Source organism: Somniosus microcephalus, chromosome 4, assembly GCF_052327205.1.
Source record: "Somniosus microcephalus isolate GS21.2 chromosome 4, FLI_Smic_1.0, whole genome shotgun sequence".
Classification (NCBI taxonomy): domain Eukaryota; kingdom Metazoa; phylum Chordata; class Chondrichthyes; order Squaliformes; family Somniosidae; genus Somniosus; species Somniosus microcephalus.
In genome coordinates, this window is record NC_140990.1 from 184,746,982 (window position 1) to 184,768,889 (window position 21,908).

Consider the following 21,908-nt stretch of genomic DNA (forward strand, 5'->3'; position numbering starts at 1 on the left):
GATGGACAAATATTTACAGAAGTTCGGCATTTCCCTCCAATTAGGAAAGGGGAGTGGGGGGGGGGGGGGCGGGGGGGTTGGGGGCGGGGAAAGATGTAGGAAGTCAACAGTGGGTTAGACTTCTATCCAAAAATGCAAATCCCCTCTCTGTTGAAAGCAAGAAAGTGAATCCAGGACAGTCTTAACCCAGGTCACAACCCTCAGTCTGACTTGAATTGGCAGCCTCAGATTAGGTTCACAACACACTGGCAGCCTTCCGGACTCAATATCGAGTTCAACAATTTCAGATCATAACCTCGGCTCCTGTTACTTTTTTACTTATAATTTTTTCCACCCCTTTGTTTTGGGTCCTCCTTTCCACCCCCCCCTCCTTTCCTTTTGTTTCTCTCTCTCACCTGGCAGCTGTCTCTTACCTGCCAGTACACTTCACACCTAATCTCAGCTGCCTTTTGTCTCCACGGGCCTATTACCATCTCGTCTGGCTTTGAATACCCTTTATTGTCTCTTTTTCTTCTTTTGTTCGATCGCAGTCTTGCCTTCAATCTATTTTATTTTCTTTCCAGTTTTGAAGAAGGTTTTCGACCCAAAACGTCAACTCAAATTTCTCTCCACGGATGTTGCCTGAACTGCTGAGTTTTTCCAGCATTTTCTGTTGTTATTTCGGATTTCCAGCATCTGCAATATTTTGCTATCACACTAAATCTTGATGCAGATACAGGTGCAAAAGTACAACAACCCTTTCAGAGCATAACATCTCAACTAAATGTACCAATTCTTTCATTCCTTTTTTAAAATAAAAATGAACATATCACCTTGTTCTGTTTGCAGTGGTTGCCTCAGTAAGCCTGCACTCTCTCAATGTTTAGGGAGTGGAAGGGTGTGAAGAAAGATATAAATGGGTAGAAACACACCATAGGTTTTGCTCAGTGAATAATTAAAAAAAGCATGGCTTTGATCTTCCCATGGAACTGCAATTAACATTAAGCTTTACTAACAGCATGCAACTGTCAGCCATGACAGGATTTTTTAACTACTTGCAACTCCAATCAACAGGACTTTCAACTTTGTTGCTCATTGCAGTGCACAAAGGAGTGATGGGACACCTCCTCAGCCAGCACTACCCAGGCAGCAAGTTTCCAATTTCAGCTTTGCTGCTCAGGAGGGAATCCGGTTCACAAATCATCCCCAGCTGCCAGCCAGCTAGTCATTTATAGAGTAGAGATTCAGTGTCACCTGTTTTGTTACTCTGAAGGTGAACAATACAAACAAAAATTGGAGAAGGAAAGAAACTTTCCAATTACACCAGAGAGAAAACAAACAGCTCAACAAAGAAAACAGGTCATGGAGAGGAGCCCGATATGCCACTGTTTTTGTGACACGCAATGACGCATTAATATTCGATCAGTGCTTCAACACATTTTCACAATGCCTTTGTCCATTTTTCCCCCTCTTCTCCTGAAGGTATTGACTTGCTGGGGTATGGTTCTGCTAGAGTACTGCATTCACTTCTGGGCACCGCACCTCTGGAAGGACTCAGGAAGGATATATTGGCCTTGGAGGGGGTGCAGCGCTGATTCAGCAGAATGACACCGGGGCTAAAACAGTTAAAATTGAGGACAGGTTGCATAGGCTAGGCTTGTATTCCCTTGAGTATAGGAGATTACGAGGTGATCTAATTAAGGTGTTTAAGATTATTAAAGGATGATAGGGTAGAGAGAGAAACTATGTCCTCAGGTCCAGAACAAGGGGGCATAACCTTAACTTTAGAGCTAGGCTGTTCGAATCCCACAGCAGCCAGACTTTGTGCTCTTTGATGAAGTAACAGAGGGTTGATGAAGATAGTGCAGTTGATGTATATGGACTTTCAGAAGGCGTTTGTTAAAGTACTACATAATAGACTTGCTAGCAAAATTGAAGCCCATGGGAATTAAAGGGACAGTGAGGATACAAAATTGGCTAAGGGACAGAAAACAGAGAGCGATGAGGTGAATGATTGTTTGTCAAACTGTAGGGACGTATACAGTGGTGTCCTCCAGGGGTCGCTGTTGGGATCACTGCTCTTTTTGATATATATTAATGACCTGGACTTGGGTATACAGGGCATAATCTGCAAATTTTTTAATTACACAGAACTCGGAAATGTAGTAAACAGCGAGGAAAATAGTAGCAGACTTCAGGAGCACAGACAAACTGGTGAAATGGGCAGATGCATGGCAGATGAAATTTAACACAGAAGTGTGAAGTGATGCATTTTGGTAAGAAGAATGAGAGGCAATATAAACTAAATGGTACAATTTTAAAGGGGGTGCAGGAACAGAGACCTGGGGATGTATGTACATAAATCTTTGAAGGTGGTAGATCAAGTTGAGACGGCTGTTAAAAAGGCATATGGGATCCTTGACTTTATAAAAAGAGGCAGAGTACAAAAGCAAGGAAGTTATGCTAAAGCTTTATAAACCACTGGCTTGGCCTCAGCTAGAGTATGGTGTCCAATTCTGGGCACCACACTTTAGGGAGGATGTCAAGGCCTTAGATAGAGTGCAGAGGAGATTTACTAGAATGGTACCAGGGATGAAATACTTGAGTTACATGGAGACTAGAAAAGCTGGGGTTGTTCTCCTTAAAGCAGAGAAGGTTAAGGGGAGATTTGATAGTGTTCAAAATCTTGAGTTTGATAGTTTTTCCTTATTTCCTCAGTTTCCAGTGGCAGAAGAGTCAGTAACCAGAGGACACAGATTTAAGATCATTGGCAAAAGAACCAGCGGGGAGAGGAGAAATTATTTGACGTGGCACGTTATGATCTAGAATGCACTGCCTGAAAGGGTGTGGAAACAGATTCAATAGTAACTTGAAATAGGGAATTGGATATATACTTGAAAAGGAAACATTTGCAGGGCTATGGGGAAAGAGCATGGGAGCAGGATGAACTGGATAGCTCTTTCAAAGAGCCAGCACAGGCAAAATGGGTAGAATGGCTTCCTTCTGTGCTGTATCATTCTATGATTCTCTCGTAGCAGCATCACAGCTGAGCCTGATCTGGTCGCAACTTGAAATCCATGCCCATAATTTCCAGCAGGGGTCACTGGACAATGATTGGGAGCTGTTTTTCCCATTCTTGACCCGGGGTGCTGAGACGAATTGTGGTGTCCTACCCTGACCCAGGCGGAGGTCAGCCAGTTCAGCACAGACTGGCAAGCGGACCAGATACCTTCTGGGTGCATTGCCACAGTTACACACAGATATTACAAACTAAGCTGATACAAACTTCAAATTTGATGAAGGACATGCTGTCCTCAGATTCAAAGAATAAAAATTAGAAAATGGTAGAAATGTAGAGTGACAGCCAGCCTCTAAAGGGATGGGTTAACGTTTTAGTTGGGATCCTTCATTAGAACGTGAAGCTTGCTCCTCACCCAAAACATGTGCCTACCTTACAGACATGGACTGAGCTGTTGCACATTTCCAACACTGAGTTTCAGATTTCCTATATGTGTGTGTTTTTTCCCTTTAGCCCAGACTGTAGATACCCTCATCAGGAATTCCAATATATGATCCCTCAACAGACCAGCAACAAAAAGAATATTCTCATTTACTGCATGAGCCTGATGAGAATCTCAGCTCCAGGAAGGACAGGGGGGAAAGCAGGGCAACAGCTAACAGTGGTTGAAACAGTGGTCACAACAGTAGTAGTAAATGATGTTATGCAGACATGAGCAGGCTGCTTCAACTCTCAGTCTTGCTCTTCATTTCTAATGCTGTCATTTGCTTCTCTAGCTGGTACACATTTCAAAACATGCACTTAACACAATGGCATGACAAACTACACAGAAACAATAATCTTTTCAATACCTCTGTCGTGGGTTGACCTTGCTGGTTCAAATCGAGATCCTGCGGTCGAGCGACCTTGTCAATATCCAAAGAATCCTGGCTTGATGTGGCAGAAGTAATACTGGATCGAGATGAGGTACTGGTTGAGCGGATGTCTGCATCGCTGACAGTTCCAGCTGATCCTGTTCTCCTATGCTGACGGGACACAGAAGGTTTAATATCTTGTGTCATGGCACTGGTCTGGCGTGCTGCTTCGTCCATACTGAGGGAGGCTTGTTCCAGTTGGGCAGTGATATCATCCAGTGAAAAGTTGGTGTGCAAAGATTTTGGGCTTCTTACTGAAGAGCCCTTTAAGCTGCCCTGCTTGGAGGATGTTCGAGTGACAGATTGTTTCTGAGCAGGTTTGACTTCTTTGCTGTGCATCTTACCAGGCACCTCCTCGAGAGATTTTTTCACAACACTGTCTTGTCTGGAAGGTTCTTTACTGATGTTGCTGAGTTCCTGTTCCATAGAGCAGAGATCTGCCATGAGAGCGTCCAGATCCACTCCATCTCCCTGGCTCAGCGCCTCTGAAACACGCAGCACATACAAAATTAAAGAGAAAGAAAAGATGAGAGTCTGTCGTGTGTCCTAATGGTCATCAGAAAGCGCTCTGACCCTTAGCATTGATCAATAGGGACAGATAGCAGGTCTCTGGGTTGGATCTAAAATTCTATCTGGAGCTGGAAAGGCCATATTATACACCCAGTAAAAAGACTCTTATAGGATCTATATTCCTCCAACACCCAGCACCTTTAATGGGGTCTGTAACAGCAAGTAGGGCACTTAATACCAGGGCACTGCGGCTCAGACAAGGGGGCATCTTGACATTTCTGAATCACAAAACAGTTTCCAATCTCATGTGGAGTAAGACCCCACCAATTTGTAATGCTAGGTAGGATGAAGAGAGATATTGGAAGAGATTTGCCTACCCCTCCTAGTAACAAGTAGCCCATACCATGAGACTTGAGGATTAAAAATTCTGGGTGGGGGAGCCCAGCTTTGACAAATAGGGAGGGGTGGGTGAAGGAGTTTAGAGAAGCAGCCAACCACCACTGCACTGTGCCTCAATAACTTGACATGAACAGGGATATTTCTAAGCACCAATGGAAGAGTTTTTCCATTTCCCAGCTCCTCTCGATCCTTGCTGGGATGTAGTTCCACAGGCACAGCCAACCCTCCATGTTGTCATTCTTCATCTGTGAGCCCAGGTGGCAAGTGTTAGCAGGCTAGATGTCCATGCATTCCAATTTTCCCAGGACGGAGCTCAAAAAGGGAGCAGAGAGGTTTCCTTCAACAAATAGGATTCGGGGGTGGGATGAGATTTAGAAATCCATGTGGGAAGTTGAGTTGGGAAGCTAATTGGAGCAAAGGCCAATTCCTGTCTCAAAATTATTGCTCTGTTACTGTAGGTGCACCTGGATAGCTTTTGAAGGAACCTTGGTTAGAAAGCCAATTTTACCAAGACACTTTGTGGAACCACAACTGCTGCCTCAGCTCGGGTCAACTGACAACACAGTCTGGGGGTCGAACCTTGGAGCTAGAGACCTTTGTCTGTGTGGTTCAGCAACACAGGGTTTTATAACTGAGCCAAGCACCATGAACAGAAGAATTAAGATACTCCTCTCTAACTGGAAACAAAGAACAAATTACTCAATGGGAAAACACACTAATGTATTTGAAGTCCCAATCTTACACTCTGACCACCGCCCCCCCCTCCAAGGTGAGGGATGTTTCTCTCTCCATAGGTGCTGTCTGGCCTGCTGAGCATTTCCAGCATTTTCTTTTACTTATGAGGGATGTTGGTGCTGGGAACACTTTCCATTTCCAGATTACGGTGTCTGCATCAAGCCTTTACATCGCAGGGTTAGATAGAGTAAAGCTCCCTCTACACTGTCCCTTCAAACACTGACATGGGAGGTACAGCACAGGTTAGATACAGAGTAAAGCTCCCTCTACACTGTCCCATCAAACACTCCCAGGGCAGGTAAAGCATGGCTTAGATACAGAGTAAAGCTCCCTCTACACTGTCCCTTCAAACACTGACATGGGAGGTACAGCACAGGTTAGATACAGAGTAAAGCTCCCTCTACACTGTCCCATCAAACACTCCCAGGGCAGGTATAGCATGGCTTAGATACAGAGTAAAGCTCCCTCTGCACTGTCCTTTCAAACATTCCCAGGTCACTGACAGCATAGGTAAGATGTAGCGTACAGCTCCCTTTACTCCACAAAACCCTCAGCTGAACCTTAATTGCACCAATAAAACTTTTTTCCATTTCCCACAATTCAGCAAGCTTGCAATCTAGTGCCACTGGGAATTGGATCTCAGTTGGGGGAACCCTTTCAGGGAAGGAAAAATGAGTGGTCCAGTCTTCCATTTGACATGCTGTGGTGTGCAAAATGCTGAGAATTATTTAGATTATTTTACCTAATCAAATCTGCTTCCAACTCTAACAATTCCAGCAAAACTTTTGGCCTATATACAACCAAATGTGCAGCTAGAATCTACATGTTGTATATAGTGTTTCCAGCCATCTTTCACCACCTGAATTGGAGATCTGCTCAGCTAGAGTTACATTTTGCCATTTTCTTTTTGATGCCAATATACTGTTAGTGGTACCCTTTTTCTTGCCTTGCCTCTTGAAGGTGCTGACTTTTGCTGGGGCATGGGTCTACTGGTGTTCGTTGCATTCTGGCACCTCATCCAAATGGCCATGCTTCATGTGTGACCTTAGACATGAGTGTTGGTAAGTTATTCAAACACAAGGAGGCTTGAAAGTGGAGCTCCATCCTACCCTTGCATGAGGTGCACATACAAGCACCTTCCAGCAGAGGTCACTAGGTAGCTATCGGGAGCGAGAACCCGGACTAATTTCCCACTCTCCAGCCCAGGGGCACCGCAGCCAATTGTAACACCCCAACTGTCACTCAACAAGCTCAGCACAGACCAGGAATCAGTCATGTTCTCATTATCATAACAGAACTCGACAGATGTAGGAGATTGAGACATTTACAATATTAAACTTGCTTTAACAATAAAGTCAGGCAGAAGTATAGCCAAACTCAAAATTAAAGCAAAACAGGAAAAAAAGATGGATGTACTTAGGATATACAACACAGAAACAGGCCATTTGACCCAACCAGTCCATGCCGGCATTTATGCTTCACTCGAACCTCCTCCCGTCTTTCCTCATCTAAATCTATCAGTATAACCCTCTATTCCCTTCTCCCTCATATGCTTGTCTAGCCTCCCCTTAAATGCATCTATACTATTCGCTTCAACTGTGGCAGCGAGTTCCACATTCTCACCACTCTTTGGGTAAAGAAGTTTCTTCTGAATTCCCTATTGGATTTCTTGGTGACTATCTTATATTGACTGCCTCTAGTTATGCTCTTCCCCACAAGTGGAAACATTCTCTGTATCCACTCTATTGAAACCTTTCATAATTTTAAAGACCTCTATTAGGTCACCCCTCAGCCTTCCTTTTTTTCCCCAAGAGAAAAGAGACCCAGCCTGTTCATCCTTTCCCGATATGTATACCCTCGGATTTCTGGCATCATCCTTGTAAATCTTCTCTGCACCCTCTCCAGTGCCTCTGTATCCTTTTTATAATATGGTGACCAGAACTGTACACAGTACTCCAAGTGTGGTCTAAACAAGGTTTGATACAGGTTTAGCATAACTTCCCTACTTTTCAATTCTATACCTCTAGAAATAAACCCTAGTGCTTGGTTTGCTTTTTTTAATGACCTTGCTAACCTGTGTTGCAACTTAGTGATTTGTGTATTTGTACTTCGAGATCCCACCTAGACTCGCACTCTCCAAGTGACCTCCCTATTCTTCCTACTAAAATGTAATACCTCACATTTATCTGTGTTGAACTTCATTTGCCAATTATATGCCCATTCTGCAAGTTTGCTAATGTCCTCCTGTAATTTGCTGCAGTCCTCCTCAGTATTGACTATCCCCCCCAATTTGGTGTCATCCACAAATTTAGAAATTGTATTTTTGATTCCAAAGTCTAAATCATTAATGTAAATTGTGAACAGCAGTGGTCCCAGCACTGATCTTTGTGGAACACCACTACCCACCTTCTATGTTAGAAGAAATATGCAACAGTGTTTATGCAAATACAAGCACCCAGGAATTGAATGCTGAGCTCCAGGTCCGTTGTATTCCCTCCCAGGTGAATCTGTCCACAGGATAAATGATTGGCTCCTTTACTCCCAACCTGGGGCTGAAACAGTTTTTGTTGTATTTCCATTACAGAACTGCTTCACTCTGTGAATGTGCTTAAGGGGGCGCTGCAGTTGTCCACAGTGCCTTTGCAGTTGGAGGAGGGGACAGCAAAAAGAGAAAGTCGGCCAGTTATCGCTCCTGATCACTGTCATGTGGCTTTCAAGGTCCCTACTGGAAAGTGCACGATTGAAGACGACCTGTCAAACTCAGCTTTGACTCCCTCTAGGTTCATACATGAAATATGGCCACTTGGGAGATGAGTTGGGCCATGGAAACATTCCTTGGCATGAATCACATCCTCAGGATAAGTGGGGCAAATTGAAAGTTTTTTAAAAAAGCATTAGGGTTTGAATAGCAGAGACAGAGACATTCAAATGTGGGGAAAAGTGAACCTTAAAAAAGGTCAGCACTGCAAAGTGCAATCCCTTTCCAGCTCTGAAAGCTGAGGTGGGTGACTGCTTTTTTGCCCACCGTGTAATATTTTCTCTCCTCCATCTTTCTTAAAAGCACTTACTTCTACTGTTTAGTTGCGCGATACTGGTCACCCTCTAACACTTAACCAAAGTGGTCATTCTTCATGTGCGCTGAGTGTTCGACTACTCGAGCATGAAAGCCATACTAGTCCCTGTCCTCATCCAGCATCCACACAGGCACTTTCAAACCTCAGGCTCGTTTTCCTCTTCCGCATCCAGGGGCATGGAGGATGACTGCAGCTCTCCTACTGTTGACTTGACAGATCAACTAACTCAGCAGAGTCTGTATGGTTCATTTACATGTGGCCTTTACCACCTGAGCAAGCCATCAGGGTAGCTAAACTTACAATTGTTTACTAAATTCAGTATTCTCACAAATTACACACTGTACTATTGCCACCTCAAGCTCTAACAACCAGACATGAAACCACATGGGATTCATGTTTTCCAGCTATCCATTTTCAAGGAATATGGAACCAATGTAGATGTGGAGGTGGCAGTTTAACCTCACTACCATGCAAGAGTCAGGATGTCCAAAAAGCATCAGTGAGCAAGTACCCTAGTATGTGTTAGCCTGATGAGTACATCCAGACAGCATACCATAACAGCCCTGTGCTGTCTGAACTCCAGAAAGACCTCATCTTTTCTCGGACAGGAATGATTCAAATTAATTCAAAAAGTATCAAATTTCAGAATTATCCAGTGAACCACTGGCAAATAGGAGCTTCAGAAATGCTCAATGGCTAACAAAACCAAGACAGTGACGCCATTCTGAATTGCTTCCTGCCACAATAACCACAGCCCTCACCATTCAGATTGTACATCGAGAAGCGATAGGAGAAATTTGCAAGATTGGTTTCCTGCCGAAGCGGGGACTTCTTCAGCTCTTCGGGTTTTCCGGTGTCCAGACTCTGATTGGAGAGAAAAGGGAAATGTGATTCTCAATTTCATAAGGTACTGTCACAAGTCTTAAGAATTTGGCACTTAGCTGTGGAAAGTGCAACCATTACCATTCATTTCTGAAGAAAAGGGATTACAATAATTTACACACAGACAAAAAAAAAAATCACAATACATTAATTAACTTTCGAGTGCCTAGAAGTTCTTACTTCAGCAGGATCAGTGTTCTTACACTCCTGGTCATTATTCAGTGATCCCAGCTGGAAAGTGCACACAGACATTGGGCAATGATAGTAGCAGGCTTGGACTGCCTGCCAGCACCCATTGGCTAGTACTTGAGCAAGGTACTGGATGGTTTCCAGTGCCCATGGAACTGCAATCCAGCGAGTCAGCACGGTTAGTGATAGCCACAAATGGATCAGTCTTGGCACCTCCCCTCCAATAAAGCATCAGGTTGGCCCAATCAGGTCAAACTACAGCAAGACCCATGGGGGGAAAAAAGGCACCTTTGAAACAAATTAACAAGCAAATCCAACAGACTTTAAGTCCCAGTTCAAATGGATAGTGCAGGCAGGAAAGAAAGAGGCTTGAAACGTTCTCAGTTAAAGTAAAAGACAAGCGAGATCGGGAAAGGAAACTAATTTTTTTTTAATGATTTTAGATTCATTTTTAATGTAGGATTTTAAATTATTACTGTAATGTTTAAATCAAGTCTCCTCCTGAAGGCCCACTGATATTCTAGTACCAGTGTGTGAAGTGATCCTTCTAAAAATGGCTAGGCCATCAGTACTGAATTATCTAGAGACTCTGGTGCTGTCAGGGTTAAACATGGTACAATAGAATACCATTAATGATGCTATTCTCCCAAGGAATTCGGGGGGGGGGGGACAACAGGCAGCAGAGAGGACGGTGTGGGGGGTTAAGTAGAGAGAGCGCATGAGTGAGAGTGTGCAAGGACACAAAATAAAGCGATAGTAAGAAATTGGGTTTGAATTACTGAGATCAGAATGTTGGGCTAATGGCCTCTTTCCAGTTCCTAAAAAATAAATTTTATTCTTATTAGTTGCCATTGATGCTAAAACTGGAGAATATCTGCAACCACTGCAGCTCTATTTTCCCCTCCCCCAAACTCTCCATTCCTATAAGTTCAGCATTCCGTGCACTCCCCCCACCTCCATTGGCTGCAGAGTCTTCAGCCAAATAAGTTCATCTCTGGAACTCCCTCTCAAAACATACATACCAATAGATACATAAGCACGCGTATGTGTGCATATATATTGGAAGTACAAACATGAAGCCTAAAAGCTTGATTATACTATACATCAATTCCCCTACTGATTAAGAAGGAACACCCTTAATGTGCGTTTAGCTAAAATTAGAACAAATGGTCCTTTGAAGGCATTTCACATCACTGGTATTCTTGGAGGTGGAATTGTGATGAATGCAATTGATGACCAGTTGAAGTGCATTTAACAAACACAATCTTGTGAGCAGACTATCCACCAGAATCTCCAGATTAGATTTTTTTTTGGCTCCTCGAGTAGTGATCAGCAGCAGATTCTCCTACTGGTATTGCCCTCCCTAAGACAGTGGTGCTGAAATGAACTTGGTACAGTCTATGGATCAAACACAGACCTTTTTCTTTGCATCAGGAACTGCCTTTGCCCAATGAATCAACAGGAGAGCCCTTGAACCACCGTTCCTAATAAAGGTAGACAGAACGGGCAGACTCTCACATCTATAACTTGACAACTAATCACAAGTTTATATCAGCCGGTCAACATAGGGAAAGAGAACTCCTGACACAAGCAACTTGAACACAGAGTGTACAATTGGTTACAAATATTTGTACCTCTGAGCAATAAAGACAGTCAACGGACCACTCCCTGCACAGTTTGGAAGTCTTCTAACCTCAAGTCAGGTTACTCCTGCTTACCTGAGTGAGCTTGTCGAGCTCACCGAGCCAGGCACCAAACATCTTATCCAAGTCCTGGTCCTCCTTATCACTGTCCTCCTCTGCGGCATGATCGACATCTTCATCAGAGGTCTGATCCATCTGTAACCAAAGGAACCATCATCAGTGTTGTCACAAGGCTTATTTAAGCCATTACACTGCACTGCTTTCAATGCATTTAGTATCTAACACCCTTAATACATCCCCTCCAATTTCTCCCACCACCTGTGACAGTCCTGCACCCACCAGTACTGTACAAATCATGATTATAATTAACATGAATGAAATAGCTGTTACTCGCCAGTTGGCATGAAAAGGCACCACACACCTTATTGTGGATGTTTATACATGGCGTGAGTAAAACACAAACACCAGGGATTAAAGCATTAATGAGAACAAATCTCAGGTGTAAAATACTGCTCAAAGAACATTCCTGTCTGTTGGCAAGGGAACATAAGGCACTAGAAGCTCAATTCCTCATGTGGTTTTCACTATAAAGGAGGGCAATCAAATCCAAATCCAAATGGAAGGCACCCACTCATATGTTCCACAATAGGTGGTTGCAGGCAGCACTGGCATGGCTGGGCAACAGTTTCCAGCCTGCTGTCCTATCTGGGGGTGGTTCACGATGTGATGAAACTACAGGAGGAACGAAAGAGAGCACATTCTCATGCTTTCGAGCTCTCAGTGCACCTCAAATGAGGTTGCCACTCCCAGAGAAGCCATTACTCATCACTAATGAACACTGCTAAAATCACTTTAATGACCCTACTCCCTTCTGTGAAACCTAATTTCCTCCTGTGATCTGAAGCAATAAAGGAGCCTTCAGCAGAATCATGCCAAACTCAACTACCATAAGTCTCTGCAGCCAAGATGTTAATATTGGTACAAGTGTGCAGAAGGAATAGTTCTGCTCAAAAGGAAGAGTAGATTGGTTGCAGTGGAGCGACAAATCCTGTGTACAAATTTAAAATTAAAGGCGTATATTAATCACTTAAACAGCACTCACTGGCAACAGGATTCTTTTCTTGAATATTCACTCCACAATTTTTATTACAAAATAGCAGCCTTGGTGCTGTAGTGGTACTTAATGGATGGTAAATATACCATCCATGCATTTTTAAAGCATACAGATTAGGATGGTGCCAGGTCTGATCCCTGGTCTGTGCAGAGGCTAGCTGATCTCAGCTGGGGACACAGTACAAGGGTTACAATTGGTCAATGTGTCCCTCTGTTAGAAAGGGGTGAGGGTGAAGAAATCAATCTGCTCCTGATCACTAGTCAGTGGATCTTTCTGGCGAACGTGCACATGTGAATGGAAAGATTAGGCTCCGTTGTGATGCTTTTCATAGTTTAATTGCTTGCTGACACGCATCACCAAGGCTTAAATATAAAAATGGCCTCGTGTGCACAATCAGAAGCTTGCCAAGCACTATGAAACCATAAGTCAGTGGGGTCCAGCCTTCCTGGAATTGGGGAAATTGGTGGTGGCGGGGTAGGAAGAGGGGGCCAAAGAGATAGAGAAACAGAGGAATTGGTAAAAAAAAAAAAAAAATCTGATGAATAGAATCACTGGGAGGAGAGATGAAATGAAATAAGCTCGGGAGACTGAAAGAACTTTCATTTATATAGCACTTCTAAACCCACGAATGACAATCCCCACCCCCCCCACCCCAAGTGTAGTCAGTTTTGCTAGAAACATGGCACCCAATTTGCCAACTGCAAGGTCCCACAAGATCCCAGTGAAGCTGGAATTGTTCTCCTTAGAGCAGAGAAGGTTAACGGGAGATCAAAGAGGTATTCAAAATTATATGGGGTTTGATAGAGCAAATAGGGAGAAACTGTTTCCTCTGGCAAGTGGCTCAATAACTGGAGGTCATAGATTTAATGTTATTGGCAAAAGAAAGGAGGGAAATGAGATTACTTTTTCCCCCCCCCCATACAGGGGGTTGATGATGATCTGGAATGCACTACCTAAAAGGGTGGTGGAATCAGATTCCATAGGAACTTTCAAAAGGCGATTGGACATGTATATGAAGAGATACAGGGTTAATTTGCAGGTACGTGGGGCAAAATTGGACATTGCTTTCAGGCACAATAGGCCAAATGGTCTCTGCTGTGCTGCAAGATTTTATGATTCTATAAAATGACCAAGTTAATCTGTTTAGCAGGTGTTGGCTGAGCAAATAAATGTGTGCCAGGGTCCTTTGAATAGTGCCGTGGGATCTTTGCTTTCAGTTAACCAGGCAGACCCCATGTTACACCCCTTTCTAACCGAGGGACACTTTGACCAATTACAATCCTTGTACTGGGTCGCAAGCTCATAAGCTTGCCGTAACATCTCATCTGAAAAACTATCACCTCCGACTCTGCAGCATTGCCTCTGTACTTTTATTCATTTGTTTCTGTGATGTGAGCATCGCTGACAAGTTCAGCATTTATTGCCCATCCCTAATTGCCCTCGAGAAGGTGGTGGTGAGCCACCTTCTTGAACCGCTGCAGGCCATGAGGTGAAGATACGCTCACAGTGCTGTTAGGGAGGGATTTCCAGGATTTTGACCCAACAACGATATACTTCCAAGTCAGGATGGTGTATGACTTGGAGGAGAACTTCGAGGTGAGTGTTCCCATATGCCTGCTGCCCCTGTCCTTCTAGGTGGTAGAGGTCGAGGGTTTGGGAGGTGCTGCCGAAGAAACTTTGGCAAGTGGCTGCAGTGCATCTTGTAGATGGTACACACTGCAGCCACGGTGGGCTGGTGGTGGATGGGGTGCCAATTAAGCGGCTGGGCTGCTTTGTCCTGGATGGTGTCGAACTTCGGAGTGTTGTTGGAGCTGCAATTATCCAGGCAAGTGGAGAGTATTTAATCATACTCCTGACTTGTGCCTTGTAGATGGCAGAAAAACTTGGGAAGTCAGGAGGCAAGAAACTTGTCGTAGACTACCCAGCCTCTGACCTGCCCTTGTAGCCAGTGTTTATGTGGCTGGTCCAATTAATTTTCTAGTCAATGGTGACCCCCAGATTTGGCAGTGGTAATGCGCTGAATGTCAAGGGGCAGTGGTTAGACTCTCCCTCATTGGAGATAGTCATTGCCTGGCACTTGTGGCGCAAATGTTACTTGCCACTTATCAGCCCAAGCCTGAATGTCGTCAAAGTCTTGCTGCATGCGGGCATGGACTGTTTCATTATGAGGAGCTGTGAATGGAACTGAACACACTGCAATCATCAGCGAACATCCCCACTTCTGATGGAGGGAAGGTCATTGTTGAAGCAGCTGAAGGTGATTGGGCCTAGGATACTGTCCGGAGAAATTCCTGCAGCATTGTCCTGGGGCTGAGATGACTGAAACCACAAACAACTATTTTCCTTTGTGCAAGGTACAATTGCACTGAAAATCCAGCTTAGATTATGCTCTCAAATCCTGGAGTGTGGTTGAAACTCAAACGTTCTGACTGAGTGCACCACCAGTGAGCCAGGCTTATTCTGGGATGGACACTCTTACCTCAGCATATGGTGAAGAGTTAGGTACAAGTTTAGTTAAGGGTAAGCGCAGGTGGTGATATGGGGGGAAAGAAGGGGTCTGGAGAGATATACAGTACCCAAGGGCAGGTAGGAGAGATTGTCAAAACTAGTGAAGGAAAGAAAAAAAATGGATAGGAAAGAGTACCGATGCAGTATAATGGAATCCCTACTAAAAGGAGAAAATAGAAGATCTAGAAACCAAAAACATAATGAAGTCAGCATAGATTTCAAAAGGGAAAGTTTTGCTTGACCAACCTCATTGAAGTTTTTGAAGATGTAAGAGTAGATAATGGTAATGCAGATGTAATTTATCAAAATTTTCAAAAGGCCTTCAATAAGGTACCCCATAATAAACTAATGAATAAGGTCAGAGAATGCAGAGTAACAGAATGGATTGCTAGTTGGCTTTCAAGACAGAAAGCAGAGAGTGGGAGTAATGGGTAGCTATTCACAGTGGCAGAAGATGGGTAGTGGTGTTCCACTCTTGATCGAGAAGGACATAAGTATGAGAAAAGCTGATTTTTGAGGGGCCAAGAATAAAACTTGGGAAGATAAAATGGGCAACAATAATGTAGAACGACAAAGGGAAACATTTAAAACAGTGTTCAACAGAGTGCAGGAAAATTATATTCCACTAAAAGGAAAGAACAAGCTAAACACTAATGAAACTCCATTAATGAATAAAGACATAAGGGAACAACTGAGAGTAAGGAAAGAGGCATATATTAGGTACATGGACAGCAGGGGAGTGCATGATGAGAGATTACAAAGGGATTAGGACACAAGTGAAAAAAAATTAGGAAAGCAAAGAGGAACTATGAAATTAAATTATGAAGGAACATAAACAAAATAGTAAAATATTTTACAGGCACATCAATAAAAAAAAGGTTCGGATGGGAACAGGGCAATCACACAGGTAACGGTATGGTGGAGGATGAGGATGAGGATGAGGATGAGGATGAGCAGGAGGAGGAGGATGATGATGATGATGATGATGAGCAGGAGGAGGATGATGATGAGCAGGAGGATGAGGATGAGCAGGAGGAGGAGGAGGATGAGGATGAGGATGATGATGGAGCAGGAGGAGGAGGAGGATGATGATGATGAAGGAGCAGGAGGAGGAGGAGGATGATGATGATGATGATGATGATGGAGCAGGAGGAGGAGGATGATGATGATGATGGAGCAGGAGGAGGATGATGATGATGATGATGATGATGAGCAGGAGGAGGGAGAGAGAGAGAGAGAGAGAGTCAATACCGAGGAGGACTGCAACAAGTTACAGGAGGACATTAATAAACTTGCAGAATGGGCATATAATTGGCAAATGAAGTTCAACACCGATAAATGTGAGGTATTACATTTTGGTAGGAAGAATAGGGAGGTCACTTATTACAGGAAACTCTTTGGTATCCGGCACCGACGGGACCGGTTGATTAAAAATTCCAGATGACGGAGGGGGTTATCTACCGAGGCTATTTTGAACAAACAAAAATTTAAAAAATCAAGAAATGTGCAGTATACAGTAATTGGGTACTCCCGGCAGCATGGGAGAGTCAAACTCCTGTTATTGAGGTGTTCGGACTTCTGACAGCGCCAAGAAGCCGATTAGTGGCAGATTGGAGAACTACCCCCACTGGCTAACTCGGCCACATTTCCGGTTATTGAGGTGTTGTTTTCGGAGTATGAATTTTGCCGGTTAATAGAGAATTCCGGATATTTAGGTGCTGTTTAAACGAGTTTCCTGTACTTGGAGGGTGCAAGTCTAGGCGAGGTAGAGGAACAAAGGGATCTCAGAATACAAATACATAAATCACAAAGTTGCGACACAGGTTAGCAAGGCCATAAAAAAAGCAAACCAAGCACTAGGGTTTATTTCTAGAGGTATAGAATTGAAAAGTAGGGAAGCTATGCTAAACCTGCATCAAACCTTGGTTGGATCACACAGTACTGCGTACAGTTCTGGTCACCATATTATAAAAAGGATATAGAGGCACTGGAGAGGATGCAGAGAAGATTTACAAGGATGATACCAGAAATGTGAGGGTATATATATCAGGAAAGGATGAACAGGCTGGGTCTCTTTTCTCTTGGAAAAAAGGCTGAGGGGTGACCTAATAGAGGTCTTTAAAATTATACAAGGTTTTGATAGAGTGAGAATGTTTCCACTTGTGGGGAAGAGCATAACTAGAGGCCATAAATATAAGGTAGTCACCAAAAAATCCAATAGGGAATTCAGAAGAAACTTCTTTACCCAGAGAGTGGTGAGAATGTGGAACTCACTACCACAGGGAGTGGTTGAAGCGAAAAGTATAGATGCATTTAAGGGGAGGCTAGACAAGCATATGAGGGAGAAGGGAATAGAGGGTTATACTGATAGATTTAGATGAGGAAAGACGGGAGGAGGCTCGAGTGGAGCATAAACGTCAGCATGGACTGGTTGGGCCGAATGGCCTGTTTCTGTACCGTACATCCTATGTAGTATTTATATGCAAATGTACACAGCATCCAAAATAAAATCAGGTACCTGGAGGCACTAATTAGAACAGAAGGATACAATATTGCTGCCTTGATGTTACCTTGGTTTCAGCCAGGCCGACTGAATAACTTTCAGGAGAAATAAGAAAAAAGGGAGTGTGTGGCTTCATTAATTCAAGACATGATTACTGCCATAAAAAAAGGGAAGATTTTAAATTGATTGTGGTGCTCAGATAGAGTTCAGAAAGAAGTAAATAAGAGAGATCTGTTACCATATTGGGAAAGAAATCAAGAATGAGATTTGTAGGTCAATTTAGAGAGATTTGCAGTAATGGTGAGTTTTAAGTGTCAGGTGGACAGAGGTCAAGTTAGAAGTTTGCAATTAAAAGCCAGAGGACCTCTTCGGGATAGTTTCCTTAATGATGCATCTCCAACAAGGGAGGATGCAATGAGACCTAGGCAGAACACGTGACTTGAAGGCGGGAGAACACTTGGTAAATAGTGAGCACAACCTAGTAATATCAAAAAGAAAACTGCAAAATAAAGGTGTTGAACTGGAAACTGCCTAAATTCAGTGGGATGAAGAGGGACCTAGACAAGATCCATCAGTTGGAAAATGGTAGATCAAAACAGCAGACCAGTAGACCAAGATATTTAAGTAAAAGATGGATAGGGAACAAGTTAAATATATTGACCCACCTCTTTGACCAAGCTTTTGGTCACCTGTCCTAACATCTGTGTCGCTCAGTGTCAAATTTTGTCTGATAACTTGCATTTATATAGTGCCTTTAACATAGTAAAATGTCCCAAGGCACTTCACGAGTGTTAGCAAACACAATTTGACACCAAGTCACATAAGGAGCTAATAGGTCAGGTAGCCAAAAGCTTGGTCAAAGAGGTAGGTTTTAAGGAGTGTCTTAAAGGAGGAGAGGTAGAGAGCAATGTTCCCTTTAAGCTACGCTTGTGCGCAGCAATTGTGCAAGTTCCCCCACAGGCCCCTCTCAAACTTTTACATTGGAAATACCGTGCATGCGCAGAAATTTAAAGGGACCGCACATTGAAAGAAACAACGCGCAGAACATAATGCAGCCTACAGGGAACAGTTGGAGAGGCGCAGGGGTTTAGGGAGGGAATTCCAGAGTTTATGGCTTAGGCTGCTGAAGGCATGGTCGCCAATGGTGGAGCGATGAAAATTGGCAGCCTGCTTTCTCAGGTGGACGTAAAAGATCCCATGGCACTATTTCAAACAAGAGCAGTGGAGTTATACCCGGTGTCCTAGCCAATATTTATCCCTCAATCAACATCACAAACAGATTATCTGGTCATTATTACATTGCTGTTTGCGGGAGCTTGCTGTGCACATATTGGCTGCCACATTTCCTACATTACAAGTGACTACACCTCAACAGTACTTCATTGGCGCTTTGGGACCTCCTGAGGTTGTGAAAAGCACGATATAAATGCAAGTCTTTCTTTAAAGAGGTCAGAATTGGCAGAGCGCAGAGATCTCTGAGGGTTGTAGATACTGGAGGAGGTTACAGAGATAGGGATAGAGATAATGCTCCTGTGAAGTGCCTTGGGACGTTTTTACTATGTTAACGGTGCTATACAAATGAAAGTTGTTCTTTTTGTTGTTGCTCCACAAAAGAGACTTGTTGCAAATATGATGGCATTAAAGGAATTAGAGATGGTTAAGGGACAGAAAGCAAAGAACAGATGTAGAGAGAGGCATTTCAGATTGACTGCACATGTGATAGAGGACCAGCGGAGATGCCTCTCTTTCCATTTATAATGGATTTGAATTATAAACACAAGATGAATTATGTCAGTTTGTTGATACCAAATTTGAAGGCATTGCAAAATACAGGCGGGCAGACAGGTGGCAGATGCAGTTCAATGCAGAGCAATGTGAAGTAGGGAAGAGCACTGAAATGAAGCGTATCCTAAACAATAAGATTCTTAGAGTGGAAGAACAAAGGCCATGAAAATAAAATGGAAATTGGATTCTGGGCAATGTTCCCTTTAAGCTGTGCAGGCGCGCAGTGCTCCAGGGGTCCAGCGCAGCCAGTGAGCTGGCTTTAAAATTGAAAAACGCACATGCATGGACTTTTGAATGGGCCACATGGTCCAAACAATAAATTACAGGGAACATTGATTCTGGGTTTTATTTACAAGTGGACTGAATATAGAAGCAGAGATATATTGAATAGTACAAGATATTGATTAGGCTACAAATGGAATGTTGGAATTCTGGGCACCTCCTTATAGATTGGATGTTGAAGCCATGGAAAGGGTACAGCAAAGAATCACTAGATTATACCAGGAATAAGGGATTTATAATTATGGAGAACTATTAAAAAAATTGGCCTCCCCACAAAAGAACAGAAGGCTAAGGGGGGATCCAAGAGTTTTTCTAAAAGGTTGAGGGAGTAAGTAAATGAAAGGTTGCTTCCACTGGTTGGCAAATTGGTAACAAGGAGTTATGTACTAAAATTATTCCAAATGCAGGGTAAAGGAAGAAGAAATATTTTCAGAGGGTTATTTGAACATAGATGTTTTACAACAAGTGCCCTTTAAGGTGGAGACTATATAATTTTAAAAGGAATTGAAAAGAATATAAAAAATGCAAAGACATTAGATTAGATGGTTCTCTGAGTTAGCACTAGCACAGTTTGACAGAATGGCCTCTATCTGTGCGGATTCTGAATGTGGTAGTCACCTGACAGTACCACTTTACAGTATATAAACCTAAAATGATTTGGTTCCTTATATATAGCTACATTTCCTTATTGCATAAACAAGACTACACAATGCATTCAGTCACAAATGTGAAATGCCAAACCTTGAAATACAAAGAAAAAGATTTTTCCTCCTTAAATGGTCTGCCTCCACGTTGCCTTACTCATGGCTCCAATACAACTTCCCATTCTGCATTTCAATCATCACACTCCTAGAATATATTGCTTTTAAAACACAACTATTTGTAACATGGGCACAAACTGCAGTCCAACATACTATTTTACGCAAAAAATTACTAAAATCTAATCCAAAAATCAATAGCTGGAGCTGAACTATGGGTCACAAGTACACAACCAGCACAGAAGTGCTGTCTCATGGTCCAGATGAGTTACTGGACTTCCAGTAAACAAATTGGTTATAGCAAGCTCTGATACAATGAGCCGGATTTTGCTGCAAAAATAATGGCGTGTTAACGACGCACATCGTTAGTAATGTGAAAATCTGCCAGCAAATTCAGGGGATTAAGAGATACTCCACGAGTTTGGAATCGCCGGAACTTGCTAGCTGATTTACGCTGCTTCGTTGGTTGCTTCGCACAAATGGCATCTTGCCCATAGCCTCCCGGTTATTTTAAAGAGTTTGCTGGATTTTCACATTAATTGACCATTAAACACACCACAGAAAGTTAAGTCTGGTAATCAACAGTGCAAGTACCTTTTTAACGACGTGATAACTGTAAAAACAATGCCAATCAACCTCTCTGGCCCAGAAATTGAACAATTTAAACTGTGGAATCTCATTCCTTCAGGTGGTAAATTGTTCTTTTAGATTTTTTTTTCATATTTTACATTTTTTCTTACTTTGCCTCTTTTTCTCACTCTAAATCCAATCTTTCTTTCCCTTGGTGTACCTGATTTGACATTCACCCTACTTCTTTGTTGTTCCTGTTTCTTTCTCAATCCTTAAATCTCATTGGTAAAAAGACTTGCATTTATATAGCGCCTTTCACGACCACCGGATATCTCAAAGCGCTTTACAGCCAATGAAGTATTTTTGGAGTGTAGTCACTGTTGTAATGTGGGAAACTCGGCACCCAATTTGCACACAGCAAACTCCCACAAACAGCAATGTGATAATGACCAGATCATATTTTTTTTTGGTGTTATGTTGGTTGAGGGATAAATATTGGCCACGACACCAGAGATAACTCCCCTGCTCTTCAAAATAGTGCCATGGGATCTTTTACATCCACCTGAGAGCAGATGGGGCCTCGGTTTAACATCGCATCCGAAGACGGCACCTTCGACAGTGTCAGCCTAGATTTATGTGGTCAAGTCCCTGGAGTGGGACTTGAACCCACAACCTTCTGACTCAGAGGCGAGTGTGCTATCAACTGAGCCACAGCTGAGATTGTTATTTTTAAGGAGATACACTGTTGGTCCCATTGTTCACCAAGGTCCCAGTTGCCCCGTTATCAGCTCAAACTTCCAGCAAGTTAAGGCGCAAAAATATTTTGAGCTGAAGTGCGTAGAAAAAAAATCTAAAGGCACACCCTGCAAGATGCGCCGGTCCAGCAAGATCTAGCCCATTAGACACAACTCCATGCTATGCTTCATTTACTACAGAAAACACCAATTCTCCATAACCAGCAATGGCTTTCCCACAAGGCAAACACTTTCTGAAGACTTGTGGCAATAATGTTTTACACTATTGGTTCAACTACAATGGACATTT

The 21,908-nt window shown here is 43.0% G+C and overlaps 1 protein-coding gene across 3 annotated transcripts in view; it reads right to left on the reverse strand.

The window, feature by feature from the left end:
* Nucleotides 1–21,908, reverse strand: part of LOC147120067 (ras-associated and pleckstrin homology domains-containing protein 1-like) — a 287,386-nt gene that overhangs the window by 129,253 nt on the left and 136,225 nt on the right. For all 3 annotated transcript variants that reach the window (XM_085985600.1, XM_085985599.1, XM_085985598.1), the window contains exons 2-4: nt 11,420–11,539; nt 9,392–9,494; nt 3,850–4,397 (exon numbers count right to left, since the gene is read on the reverse strand). In XM_085985600.1, coding sequence (XP_085841726.1) covers nt 3,850–4,397; nt 9,392–9,494; nt 11,420–11,539 — 771 coding nt within the window. The remainder of the gene's footprint in view (nt 1–3,849; nt 4,398–9,391; nt 9,495–11,419; nt 11,540–21,908) is intronic.